At 42.5% G+C, this 25380-nt stretch overlaps 1 protein-coding gene across 1 annotated transcript; it reads left to right on the top strand.

Moving 5' to 3' along the window:
- Positions 1-2954: 2954 nt before the first annotated feature.
- Positions 2955-13935, top strand: pcdh18a (protocadherin 18a). Its single transcript, XM_037765382.1, is given in 5 exon segments — positions 2955-5962; positions 6587-6675; positions 7351-7523; positions 12221-12459; positions 12461-13935. Coding segments are annotated over 5 exon segments (3609 nt in total). The 5' UTR covers positions 2955-3472; the 3' UTR covers positions 13079-13935.
- The last annotated feature ends 11445 nt before the right edge of the window (positions 13936-25380 follow it).

Genomic DNA, 25380 nt, shown 5'->3' with positions numbered 1-25380 from the left:
ACATGCAGTCTTTTTGCACCTGCTGCAGAGGATGCATATGTTTAGCTCAATTATTATAAAAAAAAGGCCATGTTTGTTCGGCTCCTCTGGTTATGTAGCGTGCCTAAACGCATTAAGTCTCCATCTGCTTTTTTTTTACTTAGATTATACCCCCTCTATACATTAATTGTTTTATTCCGCGCGCAGTGTTTAAGACCCCAGCGCACCCCCCACTCCCTCCAACCCTGTCTCTTTCTTTTTTACTCCCTTCTTCCATAAACTCCGGAGCTTCGACTTTGTTCTCCAAATGTGATTAGCTTCTCTGAGACGCGGGGAGTAATTGCATTACTGCATTGTGCGCGTTTGGAGCTATGGAAATGCCGGGCGCCCCGTATCAAACCTGTTTAAATAACAGGGCGCCGCTATGGTAAAAAAGATGTGCAAAAGAAGGAGTGAATGCAAACATTTTGCAGACATGGCTCAGGCTCGTGAATAGACAGACACCGGGAGAGTGGGAATAAAGGTTTTCCGCCAATTTAAGGCTAAAAAAAAGAAAGAAAGAAAAGAAAAGAGCTTCTGGTTGGTGTCCGTGCACGTTTGGGAATATTGTTTAGGGAGCTTTGCAAGCAGCGTTATAAAAAGATCAGCCCACACTGAATGGAGAGGGTTCAAATGGATAACATCATCAAGTCCCGAGATGGTTTTTTTTATATATATATTGCATTTCTGGTGTTTCTGGTAGCAGCTGGTGGTAAATTATTCATTTGTTTTGCAGATTTCTGTATCTATCTATTCCTTAAGGTTAATTATGGTTCTGGAAAAATGATTCAGAAAGTGTTGCCTCCATGTGGAAAATGGCTTAGATGAGCTGGAGAGCATCTCCACTCACAGAGCACGGTTTCACAACAGCTTCTTCACAGCTACAATGGTGTCAATAAAGGACGTTAAAGAGGGACACAAATACCCCACACCTCACCTCAATCTTGAATCTTGACAGTTATGAGCTTCTGTATGGGTGAAGCTTGCGTTCTTGGAGTTCTGCTATTCCTTAAGGTTAATTATGGTTCTGGAAAAATGATTCAGAAAGTGTTGCTTGCATGTAGAAATGACTTCTAAGTCATTACCACATGCTGATTTATAGGGGCTTTTTCAATGGGTAACACAGTTGACAGAGATTTCTCGGACACACACAAAGTGGATGATTTAATGTACATGAATGAGCCAAATAGTTTTTAAAACACCTTTTCTCATATTTTAATGATTATTTTGAACAAAAAATTATGAAAATTATATACAAAAACATGTATTTTAATGTTAATCTGAAAAGCAAAACCTGACATTTAGCAAATCGGACAGCACAAAAACAGCAAATTCCAGTATAGAATATGCATTTTCTGCAAAATAAATGATGGGACCTGTTGACTTTTTTTGTATTAAATGAAAGAGAAATGTGCCCTGATATAAAATTGACCATTGCTTCAAGTGAATATGTAGTAAAATTGATAAATACAGCCCAAGTACATGACATGTACCCCTAATTATAGAATCACTCTAAGATGAGCAGGACAGTTCTGAGTTTCTGTAAGTGCGTTCTTGGAGTTCTGCATCCAGATGGCCACAGCCTCATCTCCAGCTTATAGTATTTGCTTTGAATATGCATGAGGGGCTTTTGTTTAGTAACCTGTTATTGCAATAACTGACAGCCGAGCGCATCTTCTACCTCTCTGTCTCTCTTTTTTGACGCACGCACGAGCGCGTCGCGACCTCACGCCTGCGCGCAAAAGTGAAGTGTGCGAATGGATGTGGTGGTGGAAAAGCTGCTCGGTCGTTTCCTCTGCCGTGCTGTGTGTTTGTGTTTGTGTGGGGTTCGGGTCTTGTTTGGTCGGCTTGGTAATCGCGCCGGGTCCCGGTGCCAAACAAACCGCGCCAGATGGTCTCCAGAATGCACGGTCCCAGTTGTGCTCATTCGTTAAACCTTAGATCTCTCTCACACACTGCGTTTCTTCATTTATCTGTATCTCCTCTCTCCCTCTCTCTCTGCTCCCCTCCCATGTGCATTTACATGAATAAGACTCTTTTTTTTCTCCCCTGTGTGTTTGTGTGTTTTGGATGCTGAGGCTCGTTATCAAAAATCCATCCTCCATCCTGCAGGAGAGTTTTTTGAAGTGATGTTGAACAGATTTTACGCACGTGGGTTCAGAGCTGATTCCTCGGCGTGACCAACTCTTTTAAAGGCATTCATTAGAGTCCGGCTCCCTTTCAACACGATTCGCCACACAAGCTTTACCCGGCTTATGTACTCTCACTCATAGATGCATGTGAGAAAAAAAAATAGATATTGCGCCCAAAACATTTACAACAAAGTGGCTGTGCATGAAGGAGAGGTGGTCGTCAGCTGCCACATGAAACTAGACAGTATATAGAAAACTCATAGCACCACTCATGTGCCAAGGCATCCACTCTGCGCGTCATTGAGTGGGTGACAGCTGGTTATGGCTGGGTTATGTGGTGTATATATCAAAAGGTTGGTGGTTGAGGTAGATCTTTGTCTTGTCTTAATGATGAGAATTTAGACCCAGTGCGTCTCCGTGCTGTCTGGAGGAGAGAACAGACCCGAAGCGAGAGAAACTCGTAAACCTTCCTGTGGTTTTTATTTATAGCAATGAGAAACGGCAGGGTATAAGCTTTCTGAATGAATGTTTTCTTCTCCAGTTTATTGTAGGGGGGCATGGTCGTTACTCTAAAAAAAAAAAGAAAAGTAGGGAGAATGAACCCCTAAGGGCGTTTTTTTTTTCTTTCTATCCCCCTACTTTCTCTTTTCTCCTCCTCCTCCTCCTCCATCCTCCTGCACCTCCTTCTCCTCTCCTCCTCTCCTCTGGAGTTTGGAGTGGCCACCAGCCAGCTTTTTGATGCAAGCAGCGTTTGTCTTTCCCGGGATGTGAAAAAAAAAAGAGGAGGGGGTTCCGTGGCTGATGTACAACTAGTTTGGTTTGAGGCGGGTTATTTTTGGGCAAGTCTGTGTGCGAGAGGCACCTCAAACGGAGAGAGAGGGAGCGGAGCAGAGCGCACGGCGCACAGACAGGACCAGACGCACGGAGAGAGAGAGAGAGAGAGAGAGAGAGAGAGAGAGAGAGAGAGAGAGAGAGAGAGAGAGAGAAGGAGAGAGGAAAGGAAAGGAAAGGCGCACAGATTTCAGTGGTGTTCAGCTGCTTCTCCCGTATACACTGGATGCGCGCAACAGATCTTGTACGACCAAGGGAGGATAAGATATATAGACACAATTTGGATGTTTTTTTTTTATGGAGATTAGATCAAACTTGAAGTCACATTTTAAACACTCGAATGTGTTTTTCATCCTCCGCGGAGAGAGAGAGAGAGACATGCAGCTGCTGATTGAAGGAGCACAGCATTTAGTAAGTTAAAAACTGGGGATTTTTTGGAGCTTTTTCTTTTTTCTTGGGATTTGTTATTTTTGGCTTCCAAACAAAAAAAAATGAAAGGACTATTTCTGGCAAGAATGTGGAAAGTTGTGGCTGTTTTTTTAGCGCTGCTGGCGACAACAACCCAACACGTCGCCAGCGGCAAGACGCTGAAATACCAGATCCACGAGGAGCAGAAGGTCGGCACGGTCATCGCGCGCTTGAGGGAAGACGTCGCGGACGTTGTGGCCAAACTTCCTCCCTCGGTGTCGCTCCGCTTCCGAGCCATGCAGAGAGGAGGCTCATCCTTCCTCGCGGTGCGCGAGCAGGACGGAGAGATCAGCGTGAGGACCAAAATCGACCGCGAGAAACTGTGCGAGAAGAACCTCAACTGCTCCATCCAGTTCGACGTGCTCACGCTGCCCACGGAGCACCTGCAGCTGTTCCACGTCGAGGTGGAGGTGTTGGACATCAACGACAACGCGCCGCAGTTCGCGCGCGCCGTCATCCCCATCGAGATCTCCGAGAGCGCGGCGGTGGGCGCGCGCATCCCCCTGGACAGCGCCACGGACCCGGACGTCGGGGAAAACTCGCTGTACACTTACGCGTTAGAGCCCAACAACTTCTTCAAGCTCGACGTCCAGTCCAGGACCGACGGGGCCAAGTACGCGGAGCTGGTGGTGCTCCGCGAGCTGGACCGCGAGGTGCGCGCGGGTTATGAACTCCAGTACACGGCTTCGGATAGGGGCGTTCCCGCGAGAACTGGGTCGACCCTGCTCAAAATTAGCGTGGCCGACTCGAACGACAACAGCCCGATTTTCGACAAGTCGTCGTACGTCATCAATCTGCCGGAAAACGCACCTGTTGGCACTATGCTCATTGACTTGAACGCCACTGACGCGGATGACGGCACCAACGCCAAGATAGTCTACTCCTTCAGCAGTCACGTGTCCCCCAAGATCATGGAGACGTTTAAGATTAACCCCGACAGCGGCCGACTGACCCTGATCAGACGCGTGGACTACGAGGCAGTCAACTCTTACGATATAGACGTCCAGGCGCAGGACATGGGTCCGAACTCCATGCCGGCTCACTGCAAGATCCTGGTCAAGTTGGTGGACGTGAACGACAACAAACCGGATATCAGCATCAACCTCATGTCCTCTCAAGGGAACGGGGACGCGGCTTACATCTCAGAGGCGTCTCCTTTGGACACGTTCGTGGCTCTGGTGAGGGTGGAGGACATGGACTCTGGGTTGAACGGAGAGGTGGAGTGCAAGCTTCATGGTCAGGGATATTTCAAACTGCAGAAGTCCTACGAGAACAACTACATGATTCTGACCAACGTGTCTCTGGACCGAGAGAAGAGATCAGAGTTCAGTCTGACGGTGGTGGCGGAGGACCGAGGGATCCCCAGTCTCTCTACTGTTAAACATTTCACCGTGCACGTGACCGATGAGAATGACAACCCGCCCAGATTTGAGAAGGGGCAATACGAGATCTTTAAATCGGAGAACAACGCCCCCGGAGCGTATCTGACCTCCATCATGGCCACCGACCCCGACCTGGACGCCAACGGTCAGGTGAGCTACTCCATCATGGAGAACTCCGTTCACGGAAGCTCCATCTCCACCTACGTCACCATCGACCCCTCGAACGGCGCCATCTACGCGCTGCGTACGTTCGATCGCGAGGACGTCAGTCGCATCTCCTTCGTCGTGCAGGCCAAAGACGCCGGGAAACCGCCACTGCTTAGCAACGCCACAGTTGTCCTGAACATCCTGGACGAGAACGACAACCCTCCGGTCATCGTGGTCCCTCAGCTGTGGAACTTCACCGCCGATGTGCCCGTGTCAAAGTTCACGGACGCCGGACACTTGGTAACCGTGGTCAGGGCGACTGATCGCGACACGGGGGTCAACGCGGAGCTCATTTGCTCCATCGTCAGCGGCAACGAGGAGGGCTTCTTCGTCATCGACCCGAGGACGTGCGAAATCCACGCCAACGCCAGCCTGGAGAACTTCCCCCACGAGCACGCGGAGTTGACGGTCGTGGTGAGAGATCAGGGGAGGGAGAGCCTCAGCGCGAAGGCGGCGCTGAAGATCACCCTCTACGAGAACATGGAGAACCACGTCCAGGTGATGGACCAGGGGGAGTCGTCCCTCGACGCGTCCCTGATCATCATCATCTCCCTGGGGGCCATCTGCACCGTGCTCCTGGTCATCATGGTGGTGTTCGCCGCCCGCTGCAGCCGGGAGAAGAAGGACACGAGGCACTCCTACAACTGCCGGGTGGCCGAGTCCACCCACCAGCACCATCCCAAGAAGCCCTCGCGCCAGATCCACAAGGGCGACATCACCCTGGTTCCCACGGTGAACGGCACCCTGCCGATCAGAGCGCACCACCGCTCGCCTTCGGCCACGCCCCCCATGGACCGGGCCCAGATGGGGAGCCGGCAGAATCACCACAGCCGCCAGTCGCTGAACAGCCTGGTGACCATCTCGTCCAATCACATCCCAGAGAGCTTCGCCCTGGAACTGGCGCACGCCACTCCACCAGTGGAGGTGAGCACACACACACACACACACAAGTAAATTATTCACAGAAATATGGTCCCTCAGCCCCTTTCCAAATTTTCTCTCCCACACACACACACACACACACACACACTCACACTCACACACACACACCAGCCTCATCATCCTCACACATCTGCCTCCATTCGAGCAAATTAACTCATCTCCATGTGTGACAGCGACTTAATCACCACTGCCCCGTAGTTCAGACTGACTCTCATTAAAAACTGTTGATGATTATAGATGTGTCTCTGTCTTTACCTTGTTTGCACCCTGTCACCACCACCTCCATCATAACCACCCTTCAGTCATATGTCTCCATATTCATCTAGACCCCCCCCCCAAACTCCCCGCCCTTTTTTTATTTTATTTTAACATCATCCATTTTGTCTCATCCATGTTCGGCAGCCTCTCCATCATCCATTTTGTGTTTACTCATCCATTATTTTGTCTTCTGTGTTGTCTCTCTTTTTTCTTTTTTTTTTTTCCTCCTCAATTTCCCATCTGTTATTCATCCCCCCTTTCCCCCTCCCCCCCTTTTTCTGTTTCTTTTTGTTTGTTTTATTTTGTTTTCTTTTGTTATTTTTTTTTATTTTTATTTTTTGGATGTAGCAAGTCTCACAGCTTCTGTCCATGCTCCATCAGGGCCAGTACCAGCCCAGACCCAGTTTCCGTGGCAACAAATACTCCCGCAGCTACAGGTAATTTACCCCTATCCCTCAGTTCCACTCAACCCCCCCGACCCCTCCTCCTCCTCCCCTGAAAGATTATCTTTTGTTTACTTTTTAAAAACCACTTGTGTTTTTCATTGTGTACTACATGTTCCAACAACCTGTTGTGCAGTCAGTGGCTCAGTTGCGTGTATAGATCATGGTTTGATGGCGTGTAAATGTATTTATTTGTCATATCCCAGTTGTTATCATGCCGATGTCATTCAGTTCAAAAGTGCTCAACTCATTTGTCCGAACGTCACGACAATTTTTCTTCTATTCTTTAAAAAAAAAGTTGGGCTCATGTCGTAAAAGGGTGCATCCATCATGACTTCCATCATATTATGATCTCTGGATGATAGATTTATTGATGCCCCCAGTGGCTGTTGTGATAGATTTATTGATGGAATCTACCTGCGTGTAGGATTGATGGGCCGAGGCAGGCTCGCCTAGAGATTTGACAGATTCCAGAAGCAGACTTTTAAGTTTTATACGATGGATTTATTCGCCATTAGTCTTCTCTGAGGACAGATTGATTCCATCAGCTTGCAAATGCTTTCTATTTGCAAAAAAAATGTGTTTTTCACAAACAGCATCTCCGACTGATCGACACCTATATGTGTTTGTAATCTTTTTTTTTCTTCTCCCTTTTGTCCTCCCCCTCAGATATGCATTACAAGACATGGACAAGTTCAGCCTGAAGGACAGTGGCCGTGGGGACAGCGAGGCGGGAGACAGTGACTGTGACATGGGTCGGGAATCCCCCGTGGACAGGCTGCTGCTGGGGGAGGGCTTTTCTGACCTCATACACCTCGAAATGCACCATCGACTCCACCCAGGTGAGCTTTCGGTGATGTAACCCAGGGGTTCTCAAACGTTTTGGGGCCAGGGACTCCTTACAGTGGAGACAATTGTCCAAGGACACCCCCTCATAATCGTAACGCAGATTAAGCACGTATTTACTACCATTTGTATTCTTAGATACCATTGGAACTGATTCTCAAAGTGGGGTCCGGGGACCCCCAAGGGGCAAATAATTTGCTATTTATTATAAACTTGTATCATTAAAAAGTACACATCTATAAATGGGGACCATTTACGCTAATAAAACAAGCATATTGTGTCCATTACCCCCACACACGTTAGCTTTGGGCCAATAGAAACTCTGACATGATTGTGACACATCACGTCAATCTGTCATGAACCAGTCACTTCACTCTTGGAGCAACCAACCGCTCCTGCTGCTTAGCTTAGTTTATTAGCCATCTAATAAGCTGGTGAGATAGCAGTCCATATCGTCAAGTTACGCTAAGCCCAAACTAGCTAAATTGAGAAAATATGACGACAGTTATATCGAGCGACAGCGACGGGAGACCAAAATGCGTCACGTGTCTTCAGGTGCTGACGAACAAAGCCATGAAGTCGGCAAAGCTAAAGCAACATCTGGTTACAAAGCACCTGGAACATCAGGGAAAAACAAAGTGGTGTTAACATGATTCAAATTGTGTGATTCTGTTTATCTGTTCTGTTTCTCTTTATGAAACAGGTCTGAAGTATTTAGGTTGGAAAGTTTTGGAATACAAGGGTACCAATGATAGTAAGCATTATGATTATGAGGTGGTCCTTGGAAGATTTTCTCCCCTTTAAGGGGTCCCTGAACCCGAAAAGTTTGAGAACCCCTGCTCTAAAACTTTTCAACCTAACTACTTCAGACTTGTTTCATAGTGATGAGCAGAAACACATTTACATTTGAATAATGTTAAAATAAGATAAAATGAGATAATCCCACGTATATTTAGTCCCACAGTGGAGAAAGTTTCACTGTTATTGAATGTTAATACCACTTATATACCTTTTACACAGAGGGTGATTTTATTCAAATTGCATTTAGACTCAACTTGACAATCAAGTAATTGATCTTAAAAGCTTTCAGAAAATGAACAGTAGGAACACTGGCATAGTCCCAATAAATCCAGACATTTAAACTTTCTAAAGCTGACTTTCAGTAAAGGCTTCAACTTCAATAATGAACTTATTGCTGTGTGTCACAATCATATCAGAGTTTCTATTGGCCCAAAGCTAACGTAATGGACACAATATACTTGTTTTTTTGGTGCAAATGGTCCCCATCTGTAGATATGCACTTTTTACCGATACAGCACAATTATTTTCGCAGACTCCACTTTGAGAATCACTGATGTATCCACACCCATCCTGACAGGTTTTTTTTTTTTTTTTCCGCCCAAGTTTTGCACCCCCTTTGCTACAGAACTTGCCAAATTGGCTCCTCTCAGCTGAGTTGCATACCCAACACCATCTATAGCGGCAAATTGCACGCAGCTATCACTTCAACTTCAGAGCAAAATCGCACCTCAGCTTAGTCAAAGTTGTGAAGTCATACTTTCCGATGGATGTTGTCTAAATTTAATCATAATTAAATCATAAGATTGTTTTTTTTTCTCAGAGCAAATATGATTAAAAAAAGTGACTAAAAGCTATATCACTATATCCTGACAGTAGGACATAAAACAGGTAATCTGAAAAAAAAATCATGTTCCTCTGTGTCCTTCGGTGCTCCTAATGGCAATCTGCAAGATTTCACAGACCGGAGGAAAACAACCAATCAGAGCCCAGCTGGAGCCTTGCTGTCTCTGAGCAGCTGTCAATCACTCGCAAACTCCGATCGAACGGTCAAACTAGGCAGCGCTGATCAAATATGAATCAATATTCTGTTACTGTAATGCCTATTTATTGCATAAAATGTTTTCAGAAACATCTTGTAGTGTACTGTTTAGCTAATAAATCAGAAAGTTTGTGACCCGGCAGCCATGTTGAGATGAGTTGAGGAAATACCATACACCAGCGGGAGCAAACTTTCTCATTTTACAACGGTACACTACAAGATGTTTCTGACAACATTGTACTTGAGAAACAGGCATTACAGTAACAGAATATTAATTTGATCAGCGCTGCCTAGTTTGACCGTTTGATCGGAGTTCACGAGTGATTGACAGCTGCCTCCAGCCAATAGGAACGTTCTCTCTCTGAATTGTCCCGGGATTTGCCAAAGTCTCCCTTCACAGGCTAGATTTTCTAAAGCCTGAAAACAGAGCCATGAGGAGGTGCAGAAGTCTAGCTTCTCTCCCAGAACTCTTGAATTACAATATGCTGAAAGGTTATTATGGAATTTTTGAACAATGAAGCCAAAAATATTCTGCCTACTGCCGCTTTAATTAACCTCTGTGAGGTATCTTCCCCCGGACCACACCCAGCCCTCCAATGACACATATTTCAGCACCATGGACAGCACCGGGCCTAAGCCTATTATTTGTCTATACACCTGCCTATACAGCCGCTCCATTCAACCCTGTTGCCAACACAGGGCCCATTGTACTCAGCACCATTCTTCCACACAGCCCTCATTTCCACGCTCGTTATCACACTGAGAGAGGTTACAGTGTGTCTGCCTGTTTGTGTTACTCTATGTGTGTGTGTGTGTGTGTGTGTGTTATCTGCCCCTAAGTTAGAGTCGTGTCTGTAAAATCCTCCCCGGAGCGGAGATGAGTCGCCTGTCACTCATCGGTATGCGTCTCTGTGTGCTGTTTTTTTTTTTTTTTTTCTCCTTCCTTCTTTTTTCTTTTCTTTCTCTTTTTTTTCCCCCCGGTGAGTGACAGTGGTGCGCTTTCATGTCTGAACTGAGGAGAATTCATAGTAATTGCTTTTAGAATGATGTTATTCTCTCTCTCTCTCCCTCACTCACTCCGTCCCTCTCTCGCTCTCCCCTACATGCCTGAGAGCATCTCTCGCTCCTCTGTACTTGTTAATGTATTCTCTATCTTTATTGAGATGGATAAAGGGAGGGGTGGTGGACATGGGCAGTCTTTCTGTATCTCTGTTTTTTTTTTTTTTCCTCCCTTTGAGAAACACTTGGAGGTGTTGCACCCCTCCTACCTCCCCTTCCCTTTTCTCTATCTCTTATGCTAATATGAAAAAAAAAACAAGGGGAGGGGAAGAAGATAATGGGCCGAGAGGGAGGATTATCCCTGTTTCTCTTCAATAGATTTAATTTGTTTAGATTTTTCTATTTAGATGGGCAAACGTGGCTATTCATGCTCAATATGATAAAAGAACTAAACAAGCAAATCCCTGCCTCAGCCGCGTGGTCGGGAGACGCGGGCACGCTCGGCAGAGCAACCAAATATTGCATTAACATCTGCCTGCGACGCCATTTAGGTGGGCTCTTGCAATTATTCATTTATTTATCTAGTCCCTGTGATTGTTTTCTAGCCGGATATCCGTGCTGCGAGCTGTAAATATCGCAGATCTGGTCCTCCGAGCAGGAATATGAGGAGATCAGAGGAAATGGAAAACTAAAAACCACCGAGCTCAGCTGTGATTTTGATATTAATGAAAGACTGAAGCGCTGTCGTATGAAATATTGAACAAGTTTTGCACATGGAGTATTCATAAGGTATCGGCTCAAGACATGGTTTGTCAGGCTTTACAGCATTCTTGCCGTTGTTTCCATGTAAAAAAAGCACCTTGACCTCCAGTTGAACTTTTTTCTCCTTACTGCAATCTCAGGGTTTATGACTTGTATTATTCAAGTATATTGACCAGGGCTGTCAATCCATTAAAGTATTTAGTTGTGATTCATCTTGAATGAATCACACATCTGTTCAAAATGTACTTTAAAGGGAGATCTGTCAAGTATTTATTACTCTTATCAACATGGGAGTCGACAAATGTGCTTTTTTTATGCAAATGTATGTATATATTTATTACTGGAAATCAATCAACAACATAAAACAATGACAAATATTGTCCAGAAACCCTCACAGGTACTGCATTTAGCATAGAATATATGCTCAAATCATAACATGGTAAACTGCAGCCCAACAGGCAACAACAGCTGTCAGTGTGTCAGTGTGCTGACTTGACTATGACTTGCCTTAAACTGCATGTGATTATCATAAAGTGGGCATGTCTGTGAAAGGGAGACTCGTGGGTACCCATAGAACCCATTTACATTCACATATCTTGAGGTCAGAGGTCAAGGGACCCCTTTGAAAATGGCCATGCCAGTTTTTCATCGGCAAAATTTAGCGTAAGTTTGGAGCGTTACTTAATCTCTTTCGCGACAAGCTAGTACGACATGGTTGGTACCAATGGATTCTTTCGTTTTTTTTAGTTTCATGTGATGTCACTTCAATCTAGCTTTAAAACTGAGCCCGCTACTACCTCAGAAATATCGTTTGCGTTAATGCGTTAAAGAAATTAGTGGCGTTAAAACTAATTTGCATTAACGCTTTATCATCGCTTTGACAGTCCTAATATTGACATTTTTTTAACCATAATTTTTTTTTTTTTACAAAGTTTTTAACATTATCAGAGTTGCTTTGTTTTGAAGTCATTCCCTGTTTTCCTCTATTTATTGGTCTATTCCATGTATAGTTTCTGTCATAAATTTGTTTTTATAAAGTTTTCTGCAGCTGGACTAACTCTTTCTATTTTTTTGTTTTTTTTTCTGCTTTAGCTATGAGACTGTGCACGGATGAATGTCGCGTCCTGGGACACTCTGACCAGTGCTGGATGCCCCCCCTCTCCTCGCCCGCTTCCTCCGACTACCGCAACAACATGTACATCCCCGGGGAGGAGTCCACCCAGCAGCCACCGATCGACGACGACCAGTCATCCGTCGACTCGGAGCGGCGCAAAAGCTTCTCCACTTTTGGCAAGGAGTCCGACGGCGAAGAGGCGGGGGCCGGGGGGGGTCGTCGCCGGAGGAGGAAGCGACGCCTGTGCGGCCGGAGGAGGAGGAGGAGGAGGAGGAGGTGGAGGAGGAGGGGCTGGCTCCCTCCTCACAGAAATGAACTCTGTGTTCCAGCGGCTCCTCCCCCCTAACATGGACTCGTACGCGGAGTGCACCGAAACGAGCCCGCCCTCGTCTTCATCCACCGCCGAGAGAGGAAGCGGGCGCGGCGGAAACATCGCAGGTAACCATAGCAACAACGCTGTTCCTCAGGACAACCGGAGAGGGTTGTTGCCAGGTGGGAAAGGTCCCGCTTACCCCCCAGGTGTGGCTGCGTGGGCGGCCAATACCCACTATCTTAATCCCGGAAGTGGATCGGTGGGAACCAATCATGTCTCCTCCTCTTCTTCTTCTACTTCCTCATCCTCCACCTCCACTTCCGCCTCTGCCAACGGACAGCCGCCGCACCTCAAATGGCTGCCAGCCATGGAGGAAATCCCAGAGAATTACGAGGAAGACGACTTCGAAGGCGTCTTCCATCAGGGCGGCAAGCGCAGCGAGAGCCGCCACGAAGCCGGCATGGACGCTAGCGAGCTGGTCCACGAGATCAACAAGCTGCTGCAGGATGTCAGACAGAACTAGAGAGAGAGGAAACAAAAAGGGGAGAAGACATAGCATGGTTTCACATTTCACCACATCCTGGCTTGTTCTTTGTGCCAACATGTATAAACTTTTTACGATGACTGTTTTCCTTGTTCACTGTAATGCTCGTCTTGTTTATTTTACCAAATATCCTCTTTACTGCTCCGGTGCCGAGAGACTCGCTGAGAAAAGCAACAAAAAAAAAAGGCACTGAAGTTGTGATTGAGGCGACTTAAGGCATCAAAGCGAACGCTCGAAGAACAGATTGCTCCGTTGTTATTACAGCCCTCTCCGAAAGTTGCTTGAATGAGCGATTTCAAACGGAAATCCACCGACGAAAACTGTACCCCTTTCTTCATTTGTAATGTTTACAGCAGCGTGAACAGACTCCGCGGGGAGGAACCAACAGTTGTGTGATCTAATTTCTGCTTTTACAGTGTACAATATTGTACAGCGTGTGTGTGGAATCAAGGCAAAACTCACTTGAATATCGTGCTACGTCTCCTGTTTTGTTATTATGGAATGTAACTGTACAATTTGACCTTTGTATTTTAAAAATACACTCTTTTTTACTTCTATATATTTATATGTGTCCATGTATGTTTGTACAGAAAAAGAAAAAGAAATGTCTATTTTTTATATTTGTCACTGCATGTCTTAATATCACTCAATGTGTCTCTTTTCCCTCGGCCCCTGTTTATTTTATAAAAACAACTGTATTTAATTTTGGTATTGAATGTGTGCGTGTGCGTATTAAAAATAATCACATTCCAATGCAGTTCCATGTTGGAAGTTGGTTTTGTATGGTAACATTGTGACCATTGGATGATAAATAAAGTGGAGGGATTCATAACAGAGGTATCATTCGTGCACATTACTTCCAGTAATATGACTTTCCCTTATTCATTTCTCATATGTTTCCCTCACCATGTGCGTCCATTTGCCCCCCCTGTGTCTTAGCACCCCCTAATGTCCAGCATCAGAACTGCAGCGCCCTCTGTATGCACAGCCACAACCTGCACTGTGCTTTCCGGGAGCCTCATTATACCACAATTCACATGCATGACTCCGCTAATAAACACGCCATTAGCTGTAAATTTACTCCCAAATGATCTCTTTGGATTAAAATGCATTTAGGCGTTAATTTAGTTTCAGAGTGAGGGGTTCTCAGTCTCAATGTTTCCCTCATCCATGACAGCATCACGCTTATGCTAAATATGCTTAGCAAATGAACAGTGTCTGATAATAGCTGCGCATGATGGAAAATCAAAAGCATGATATTGTACAGCCATATGGGCTGGTAATACAATTAAATAGAAAGTGGGTAGTAGCAGCAGCCCCTTCCTCTTCCCCCTCCCCCTGCCCTCACACACACTGTGCTGATGATCATGAGGGCTTAACTTGGGGGATAATACACATGAGTGAGAACACACACACGTTCCCCCACCCACAGTCGGGGAGGAAATGGAATATTGAGTTGCGTTTAAAAGTGGGAAAATTCAACAACTAAGGCTAAATGAAGCAATTAACCTCATGAGACAGAGCTTTAACAAGGTAAAGGTTAGAATTTGCATATACACACACAGCCACTAAGCAGACACAAACATCCACATCTACGCCCTCGCCAAAAAAAAGACACACTGCTAGACACACGTGAGAACATACAGTAGAGCGATGCAGATGCACGTGAAAACACACACACTTAATCTCACACGCACGTGCAAACACTTAATAATGAGCTCGTTTGTCTTCATCATTAAAGAGACCAAGCCTCAATAAACAACAAGCACTGGCTGTGTGTGAGTGAAGGAGGGGAACTAAAGCATGCTAGGGCATGGATGTATAAAGAGAAGTGGATACAGTTTTGGAGGCAGGAGAGTTGTTCAATGGCGCATGAATCCCCCCCAAAAAAAGTTTGACTGGCGATTAGCATCCGTGGGGCTCATAGAGCAAGCATACTAGTGTTTCCTTTAAAGGGGAACTACGCCCATTTTCAAAATTCATTCATACATGTTATTCCTATGGTCTAAGACTGTCCAAAAAATATTAGTAAATGTGAGCAACTCTCTCCCAAATCCAAAAACTAGAGTGCTAAAACTCAAACTTGTGATGTCATCGGGTATAAAGTCTGGAGCTGCTTCATTACAATGGATGTGAGACTGATTTTGTGGACCCACAGAATGTTTGTTTTCTTTTTTATACCCAAATGAGCTTGAATCTATCTATAGTGTTGTCAGTCATGAAGGAGAAAATGTAGCCATATACTCCAACATGAACATTCTACTGGGTGCTCTCAGTGTAACATCTTTCTTGATTTGTACATTTTCTTATAGTTGTTCCTGATAAAACATGACACTTTAATCTAACACTGAATCAACTATGTTTTACAGAACATCTGAGTGACATGATGCTCTGTCCTGAAGCTCCTGAATGATTAGGTGTTCCTGAAATACTCTATGTTTTTCTTAATGTCAAAATCCCATGAAAAGTATATAATTCATTGATCCTATTAAAAAGTGTAATTTAAAGGGGCACTATGCCCATTTTCAAAATGCATACATGTTATTCCTATGGTCTAAGACTGTCCACAAATATTAGTAAACATGAACAACTCTCTCCCAAATCCCAAAACTACAGTGTTAAAACTCAAATTTGTGATGTCATAGGGTATAAAGTGTTGAACTGCTCCATAGACAATCTACATGTATAGGGAGAGATGTTGTAGATGACAGTGAGAGGTGGAAGTTGTATATGTATATGGGTATATTTTCTGTTTCACTACTGACAACACAAAAATAAAATAAATCTCATTTGGGTATAAACAAGAAAACAAACATTCTGTGGGTCCACAAAATGAATCCCCCATTTATTGTCTATGGAGCAGCTCCAGACATTATACCCTATGAAGTCACAAGTTTGAGTTTTAGATCTCTAGTTTTGGGATTTGGGAAAGAGTTGTTGCGGTAGATCAGCTACTCAGCAGCTCAATCAAGGGAAGTGCAAACAGGTTTGCCTCATTATATCCTCTTAGCAGCGAGGGGCTGGGACTTGTAGGACGATAGGTAAGGTATTTCTGCAGTAAATTACATTGTATCATTTTTGTGTGCTCATCGGTGCCAATGGGTGTCTATAGATAGATTGAGATGTCAGCAGTAACTTCAAAATCTTGTATTAATGGTTTGTTCATTATTCTGTGTGAATTTAGATGCTTGCTCTGTTCAGCTCCCCCTATACTTACCTGGGCAGGTGGTAGATTCCAGTTAGGTGAGCCTGAGAGTATAAAATCCCATTCACTGGAGTTGGCAGCTTGTTATGAGGCTGCAGCTTTCTTTAGTTTGGTGTTCTTTGTCCTCAGTTTTACTCAAATTCCCGGGTTTAATTTTTGCACTGTGTTTTGTTAATAGGCTAAATGCCAACAGAAAACACACATTTCATATTGTGATATTTACTGGAAATTATATAAAATATAGTCAAACAATAGTTGGAAACTTTCATCTCCCTGGGGATCTCCCTCCAGCCAGCTGCTACCTTATTAAGGTTTTTGTAGTGAAATGAGGAGGTATCGTAACTCCTCACTTAACTTCACCAGTCAGCTGCTCCTGCTCCATTGAGGCGATTTCAAGGCAAGCCACAGGAATAAATAGAAACAGCTGGGCGTCTGACAAAAGTTCAGCTCAAAATGGTGTTTTGCCACATCACACTGCGTCCTCACAGCCAGGACATTCAAATTAAAAAAAGAACATGTCTCTTAAGCAGTGTTGTTAATGACTTGACAGAGCACCAGACCTGCAGGATAAACTTCTAATGGGTGATTACTGGTTTCTTTTTGTTATTATGGAGTGGGATCAGGAATTTAAATCTATAGCACTGTAATTGTTATGTCTCATGTGTTGGAAAATATTCACCTACTTTTAATCTGTGTCTGTGACAACATTTGGCTGCTGAGTTCAGGGCAGGATGTTAAGTTAGCGTTGATAAATTTGGCACTGGCTGCTGTCCGTGGTGCTGATCTAAGGCTGGTTTGCAGGATGGGAGTTGCATGTTGAGCCTCTCCATGGTGGCATAGCAATTGTCTACTTTGCAATTGTCTGGAGTGGTTGTGTGTGTTTTGGGTGAGGGCCCAAGACAAAAGTTTTCCAGTGCCAAACCACGTCATCTGCCCTTTATACGGGGTGGCAGCACTACAACCCTGTTTACAGTCTATGTGCTAAGCTAAGCTAGCTGACTGTAGCTTCATTTTTAGCAGACAGGCATGAGAGTGGTATCAATCTTCTCATCTACAGCTCAAAAAGAAAGCACATAGGAATATTTCCCAACATTACATATTCTTGCTTTGACTAATGTCTGGCTCACACTAAAATATTTTTCAGATCTTGACATATTTTGAAAATGTGAAAGACCCCACACATGATGACATGTTATGATAAATTTAACAGTTTTGTTCCTATAGTGTGTGGTGAGCAACGATTTGGCCAAAACAGCACAACACACACTAACAGATTCCATTCATGAACAACAAGAGTCTCAACTAAAAAAAACGTAAATCTCGCAAAATCTCTCGCGATCAAACGTGACTTTAGTGTAAACAAACATGATGGACGACGGGCAGGAAGAATTAACAATGTTAGTTTTTGCACTACTTTGTACTGAAAATTCACGAAGAAAAAAAAAAATAATGGATGAAGTCATGGCGACATGTCAAATAAACACGTGTTGTTGCCACAAATCAACAAGTTGGTCCTCCATTTCTGAGCTCCATCTTACTACTACTTTATGCATAGTGTTTTGCATTAGCTCATGCATTAGCCTTTAGCTTAAGTCAGCTTGGTTTGCAATTGACTATCGTTCTTTCCCACGTGACTGCGTCATCGGCTGTCCTCGGGGTTCCCCACACACAACAGGATATCCGATCAGTTTAGAAATCGGTGCGGCCAGGATGGACTTCCGAGCCAATTGGGGGATGTAAAAAAAACACTCATAACATACCTCACACCACAGGAATATCTGGAAAGATGATCTTTAGAACCATCAAGAAATCTGGGTTTTGCGGACCATTGTCGGGAGTCGGGCATAAAAATAAGCTTGAGTCTCGTGTAGTGTCTACCCGGCCTAAGTTAAGCTTTAGCAATACAGACTCGGGTAACATGAGAGAATTTCACAAAGCAGCATAAGCGGGATGTACAGTGTTTCACAAAGTGTGTGCGTCATTTTCAAATTAGATTGGCAATGCATGATGGATGGTCTTTAGCAACAAGAAATGTCTTTGGCATAGGGTAATGGTGTGTGTAATAGGAAAAAAAACACACACCGGGTGAAAGATCCAGTAGTGCTCATTTATTACCACTCAGGTAATTAATTTTAAACAAATACAGCAGTGGCAATAGTATGATGTTGAAATATGAACTCCAGCTTGTTATTGTCTTGGCAAATCCACCATTAAATTGTTTGTCAGTCTCACTTGCCTTTCACTCATTTTCATTCTGAAACCCGCTCTCTTCTATCTTCTCTCTCCCACTGCACAAACCCTACCTCCATATCTCACTCACACATCGTCTGGCTATTTCTGTCTGTCCATCTGTCTGTTTGTGACACACATGCACACACACACACACACACACATAAATATTCTCCTTTACACACACAAACACATCCAAATAAATCCCAGCAGCACTCTCAGCTCATATCACAGCCCCCGTGTCCCCATAGACTTTAGAATTTGTAATGCTACTCTCTACTTCATCTCATCTCAACTGATCTTGTCACCGTCTGATTACCTCCTAATCGTTATTTTGCTTCTTTTTTTTCACATTAACATCACTGTGAAACAAGTATTAAAGGGGACATATCATGAAAAACTCACTTTTTCAGTTTGTGCTCATATATCTGCAGTGCCTACCAATGAACAAACTGTGAAATAGTTTTTTTTTGTGGGCTGCCTGGATCAGAAAACGTAATTCAACAAGCCATTCAGAATTGGCTCCCCTTCCTATGTCACATGCTGGCTCATTGGCCCAATCCCAACTTCCACACTCACAGACTCACAGACTTTGAGGCATGTTCCCGCAAAGACCATGAGGGTTTAGGGCTGTCCCACTGTCAAATCGTGAAGTCCTTGATGGCTCTCTCGCAGACATTTTGATCCCTTTATGAACACTTTCCATAGCGTTGTGACGTTAAACACAGGGTTACCACAGTTACCAGGGAAAGGGAAAAAAAGGTAAACAAGGAGGATGGCACATGGGTGTTCAGGCAGCCATATTTACACAGAAACATTTAACATTAATGATTTAAAATGGTACATGAAAAAAAACACATGAAATCAGAGGAATGGAAACACTAGACAAGAATACACACCCAGTTTATTCATCAACCCGGTTTATTTCTTTTAATTTTGCTTAATGAAGTTTGACAAAAACAAATAACTTGATTTTTTTGACAATTACCTGTAGTCTTGGAAGATGTTCAAATAGGCAGTAAAAAAACATAAAATAAAACCCCACAATTGGCGTCGTCAAGGTAACGTGATATGTCCCCGCAAAGTGCTGTCCCATGTTCATATTAATACCATTTCAAGCCCTGGCAGCCTCTCACACTCAACCATTTACCAGGTGACGTCAGTCAAGTCCCTGAGGGTTCAGAGGGACATTGGAATTGGGCCATTAGCCCACAGCTTGAGAACTATACCTTTGCAAAGGTGCAAGCTAATCAGAGCAGACTAGGCTTTTATGAGAGGGGGGCTTAAAGAGACAAGGCGCTAAAACAGAGTGTTTCAGACAGAGGGTGAATACAGGTATATTCCAGCCCAGTCGCACAGCAGTTAGTGACATAATCAGGAAATTTAATGTATTGATTTGTGTAGATAGACACGAATGTCAATTTTTTTTCGTGATGGTCAGCACGAAATCCATTCATATGTAATCCACATAGGAAGTATATAGAGCAGCGAACGCTGCATAGAGAGGAGGTCAGGGTGGATGGATGGCTCAAAAAACACCGGGCTTTCGCCAAGGAGACCGCTGTTGTGGTCCCATGTGAAACCAGAAGTCAAAGTTAATTCAGTTGTCACATAACTTCCGTACTTAAGTTACACACTTCTGGAGTTATTTTATTCCAAACCATGACCATGACAAAAGCTAACTAAGTAGTTTTAGTCACGTAACTTCCATACTCAAGTTACGGCACTAAACCTAACTAATTTGTTTTGTCTAGTAGAAACCCAAAATACAAGTATGACCCTGGAAGTGAGCATGATATGTCTCCTTTAAGTCACACCTATTATAACCTTACATTATTTCTTTAGCCTGTTTTACACAAACCCTGAAAATCTTAACTAACTCCAAACTCCCTCCTCATCAACTTTGCTTCCAAAGTGATTTGATTGTTATTATGACAGGAAATTAAGAAGGTGAAGGCTTGTGTTATGTAGGGTTGTTGGGTCTGCTGACACAGAGTCAGCTCTCATCTGAAGTCAAACACACCACGCTGACCCTCAGTGCACACTCATGTTGGGGAAACAGGATATTGGCAAGCCTGTAATATAAACAGAGCTCAGGTGTTGTGTATACCACAGCAAGTCACTGTGATAAAAACTGCTGTGATGGAATGCCTAATATGTCTCATACCTTATTGCTAAAGGAATTTCATTGACAGACTTTTCAGTCAGCTGGTTCTGTAATAATTGGGTATCTTTCTATTCTTATTTCTTTATTGAAGTCAACCCTTTTTGCAGCCTGCAGACTGAACTCGGGACAAAAAAACCCCTCTTTGATTGTCAAACTAGTTTTTAGCTTGACCTCAATAGCAACTTTTCAACTGAGAATTTGGGAATGGAAAAAAGACAGAGATGAACAGGATCGTGAATGATGAAGATGATGAAGATGATGATGGTTTAGAGCTAGATCGTGGTTCCAAAAACTTTTGCTGTCAAAAAATGTCACGCCCACCACAAAGGATAGAAGGCTCTCTTGCTATATACACAAGATAGGCATCTTCATATTGTTGTCTTGATTGGCATGTTTGCTTGATGGGTATCACTAGTCTTTGTTTTCCTGTCAAAATTCTGTCCATCTCATGCTTTTTGTTTGTTTTGTTGTCTGCAATTCTGTAGTCAAATCTAGCAAAATCTGGATTTTGTATATTCTATTTATTTTGTTAAGTCAGTGGTTCCCAGCCTTTTGGTGATTGTGACCCCTCACAAACAAAGCAGTATCTATGCTTGCGATCTTTTTCCCAAAACCCAGATTCCAGTGGTTCCCCAGATTAACCCTCTGAGACTCACAATAGACCCGTTTTTGTCTTTTTAGGAGGGTACAGGGGTCTTTAGGGAGAGATAGCAGGTCAACACTATATGTCACATAGAAGTGGTGTACATCATCTATAATACACCATCGCAAATACACTATTTTTAGAATAGGCAACAATAACATGCATGCGATTATCGTAAAGTGTACATGTCTGTAAAGGGGAGACTCGTGGGTACCCATAGAACCCATTTTCATTCACATATATTGAGGTCAGAGGTCAAGGGACTCCTTTGAAAATGGCCATGCCAGTTTTTCTTTGCCAAAAGTTTGGAACCTTATTTATCCTCCTTCCCGACAAGCTAACATGACATTGTTGGTTACCAATGGATACCTTTTCTAGTTCCATATGATATCTGTACCTTCACTCTAGCTCTAAAACTGAACTTACTAAAGCCTCTGAAAGACAGTAAAGTCGGTCGGGATCGGTCTCTCTGAGTTAAGTGTTGAATTATATTCTCTGGAAATACTGTCTGCCAACATGAATGCTTTTCCAAAGCCTTCTCCACACTGACAGAAATAACATTTTGGTGGCATCCCTCCTTCAAGTAGTATAATAAAAAAAAAAATGTGCTGACCATGTGTAAATCTGTAACTTTAAAACAATGGTGGAAAAAGTACTCAGATCCTTTACTTAAATAAAAGTATTACCAGCAAAATGTACTTAAAGTAGCAAAAATAAGTCCTCAATATGCAAAATGGCCCCTTTCAGAGTGTGTAATTATGGAAACTTCAAGGTGTCGAAAGATTATATATATTTTTTTATATAATATACCCAAGATAATAAGTTATTATTGTGTGCTACAAGATAAAAATAAAAAAAAACATTTTGGGTGGACTTCAGGTGCTCTCTCAGGGATGTGGGTCTTTTAATATACAACAATTCATCATATTTAATAAGTTGATCGCATGTATTGTTTGGACTTACTTCACCCATCAGCTGCTATATTGAGGTAACTGTACAATAACATGTGCAATACTGTCAATAATATTGTATTTATACTGTACATTCAAGAAATATTCTTATTAATTTCTCTATTATACCATTCTGACATTTACTGTATATTTAACACACTTCTCAGCATTTTGTATTTACTTATTTGCACTGTGGTTATTTGGTATATATTGTACATCTTAAAACAAATATTTGTACATAATTCATATTGCTTATATTCTCATTTTCTTATTTTTAATTTTAAGACTTACTTATATTTCTTTACATATATTGTGTTTATATTATTGCATTATGTACACATTGTAGCATTATGAACATCATTTACATGCTAAATACTCCTTTTCTATATTTTCTTACATTTCTTTATGTTTATGAGCAACTGTAACGCCCCCATTTCCCCCCGTGGATCAATAAAGTATTTCTAAAACTCTGATTCTGTAACTAGTAATATATGTAGTGAAGTGAAAAGCACAATACTTCCCTCTGAGATGTGGTGGAATAGAAGTATAAAGTAGCATACAATGGAAATACTCAAGTAAAGTAGCCTACAAGTACCTCAAAATTGTATTTAAGTGCAATGCTTAAGTAAGTGTACTTGGTTACTTTCCACCACTGTTGTAAGAGCATCTTGTTTCTTTATCATTCACAAACGAATCCGACACACAGACCTCTTGCACAGCAGACTCTTTGACTCATCGTGACGAGAAAAGCACAGCTGTTACTAATGGCATTAACGGCGGCTCTGTTACAGCAATTAATGCAATGCAATTAGAAAACTTATTAGTCACACCTGTCAAAATGTCTGCTCTGAAAAAGGTGTACTTACTCCACATTTTCCCTTGTGTCATGTGAAACTGAGAAAACTGTGTTACACCAAACTACTGGCACAATTAAACATGTCCTATTAAATAAAAGTGTATGAAAACTGTACAAAAAATGCAATGCTGTTGCACAGAACATGTTTTTGTAATACAAAGTAACACTTTCAACCATTTGCACCGCTTACAGTTTGTCTCATTCACTTAGGCTCGATTCTCGAATGTATTCCTTTCAAAAACAATAAGCCCAAATCTCTGAACAATTAGACTTGTTTAGAATTTCTCATTCATTCAAGCAAATTACGCTAGTTTTGTCACGTGTGCAAAAGAGTTAATACAATAGTCTACAATTTGCACAATAACCACTCGCACATGTCTTGCTGAGCAAAACGAATGAGTTGATCCTCAGTGAAGTTGCCGTCCTCTTCACAACTTCTAAATATTCTTTCATCGTTTGAGCCATCACATGCAAAATGATCCATTCAATTATCAAAATCTGTCAGACATACATGTATATTCCATAAATATATACAGTGACATGGTGTTACATACTGTGAGGAGGTACATTTAGTTGTTTTTTTACTGAACTACTGCAGGTTTTTTTGGCATGGATGTCATTTCTGTCCACTGTATACACAGTAACTTTACATGAAAGATTACTGTAAAGGTGAATTTTCTGTTTACAGTACATGTAACACATTGTTGCTACATAAATACATTTACTACATACATAAAAATGTGCAAATCCTTATTCTGTGTACTACATTACAGTTTTTCTCAATCGGTTTGTCTCATTTTTCAAAAGTCTTAACGTTCTCTAAACAGTAAGTACTACTGTCACAACTGTTTGATGGGGGCATCGCGACTCTGTTACAGGTCTGCAAAAGGTAGTAACTCACCCAAAACACTTCATTCATGCTTCAAAACCAGTTATTGTGTCAGTAAATTGGCCAATGGCACCAAAATGAAAAGTTTTTTTTTCATCGTGTGAGCCGTACTGGTGAAAATGTTTACATGATTTTTCACCATAGTCAGTCAACCCTGGAAATATTTCTTACATACAAACCTGTGTTTTGTTCTACTTTTTTATCGACACTGACTTTTTACTGTTCTATACCAGCATGCCAGTTTTGTCGAGCCGAAGGTTATTGTGTATCATATACTGAGCTGTTTAGATTCCCATTTCAACAGTAGGTCAACGAGGTAGGTTAACTGGGAAAAGTCAATACTACAGTAGCTACACAGAAAAAGGATATGCACAGTTGTATATATACAGTAAAATTATGTGTGTAACAGTGTGTTACATGTACTGTAAGGAGAACACTCACATTGGTCTTTCATGTAAAGTTATATACTGAAGAGAAATTTTGCCACAAAATGAAGTCCATAAAAAACAACGACCCTGCAACAATGGAGAAAAAAAAACCCTGCGGTAGTTCAGTTAAAAAAACAACAAATTGTACCTCCTCAAATATATTTATATAATATATGAAAGAATGTTTAGAAGTTGTGAAGAGGATGACAATCTCACTGAGAGTCAACTCATCAGTTTTGATCAGCAAGACATGTTCAAGTGGTTATTGTACTTTTTTTCTTTTGCACATTGTGCCAAAACACGTGCAATTTGCTCGAATGAATGAGAAATGCAAATCTGTTGTGAACAACAAACTAATTGTTCAGAGATTTGAGCTCATTATTTTGAAAAGAAATAACTCTCATTTGAGAATTGAGCCAAAGCGAATGAGAAAAACTGTATAAAACACGTAACACATTGCTGCACAATTATATTTACTGTAAACACACATGTGCTTATCCTGTTTTTGTAAATATATAGTTTTGTACAGCATTGACTTTTCCCAGTAAACTTTGACCTACTGTTGAAATTGGAATCGAAAAAGCTCCATGCGATGCACATTCAGCTAGACAAAAACTGACATTCTGGTATATTGCAGTAAGAAGTCAGTGTCAACAAAAAAGTAGAACAAAACAGAGATTTCTATAAGATAAATATTTCCTAGGGTTTACTGCCATGGTGAGAAAACGTCTAAACCTTTGGACCAGTACGGCTCACACGATGACAAAACAAGTTTTCATTTTGGTGCCATTGGCCAATTTACTGACACAATAACTAGAAGCATGAATGAAGTGTTTCAGGGGAGTTACTACTACTTTTGCAGACATGTTGACCCATCAAACAGTTCTGACAGTAGTACTTACAGTTTAGAGAAT

This window comes from Sebastes umbrosus, chromosome 3 (genome assembly GCF_015220745.1).
Source record: "Sebastes umbrosus isolate fSebUmb1 chromosome 3, fSebUmb1.pri, whole genome shotgun sequence".
Lineage (NCBI taxonomy): Eukaryota > Metazoa > Chordata > Actinopteri > Perciformes > Sebastidae > Sebastes > Sebastes umbrosus.
The sequence above is the reverse complement of the archived record's forward strand: the minus strand, read 5'-3'. Positions and strand labels throughout refer to the sequence as shown.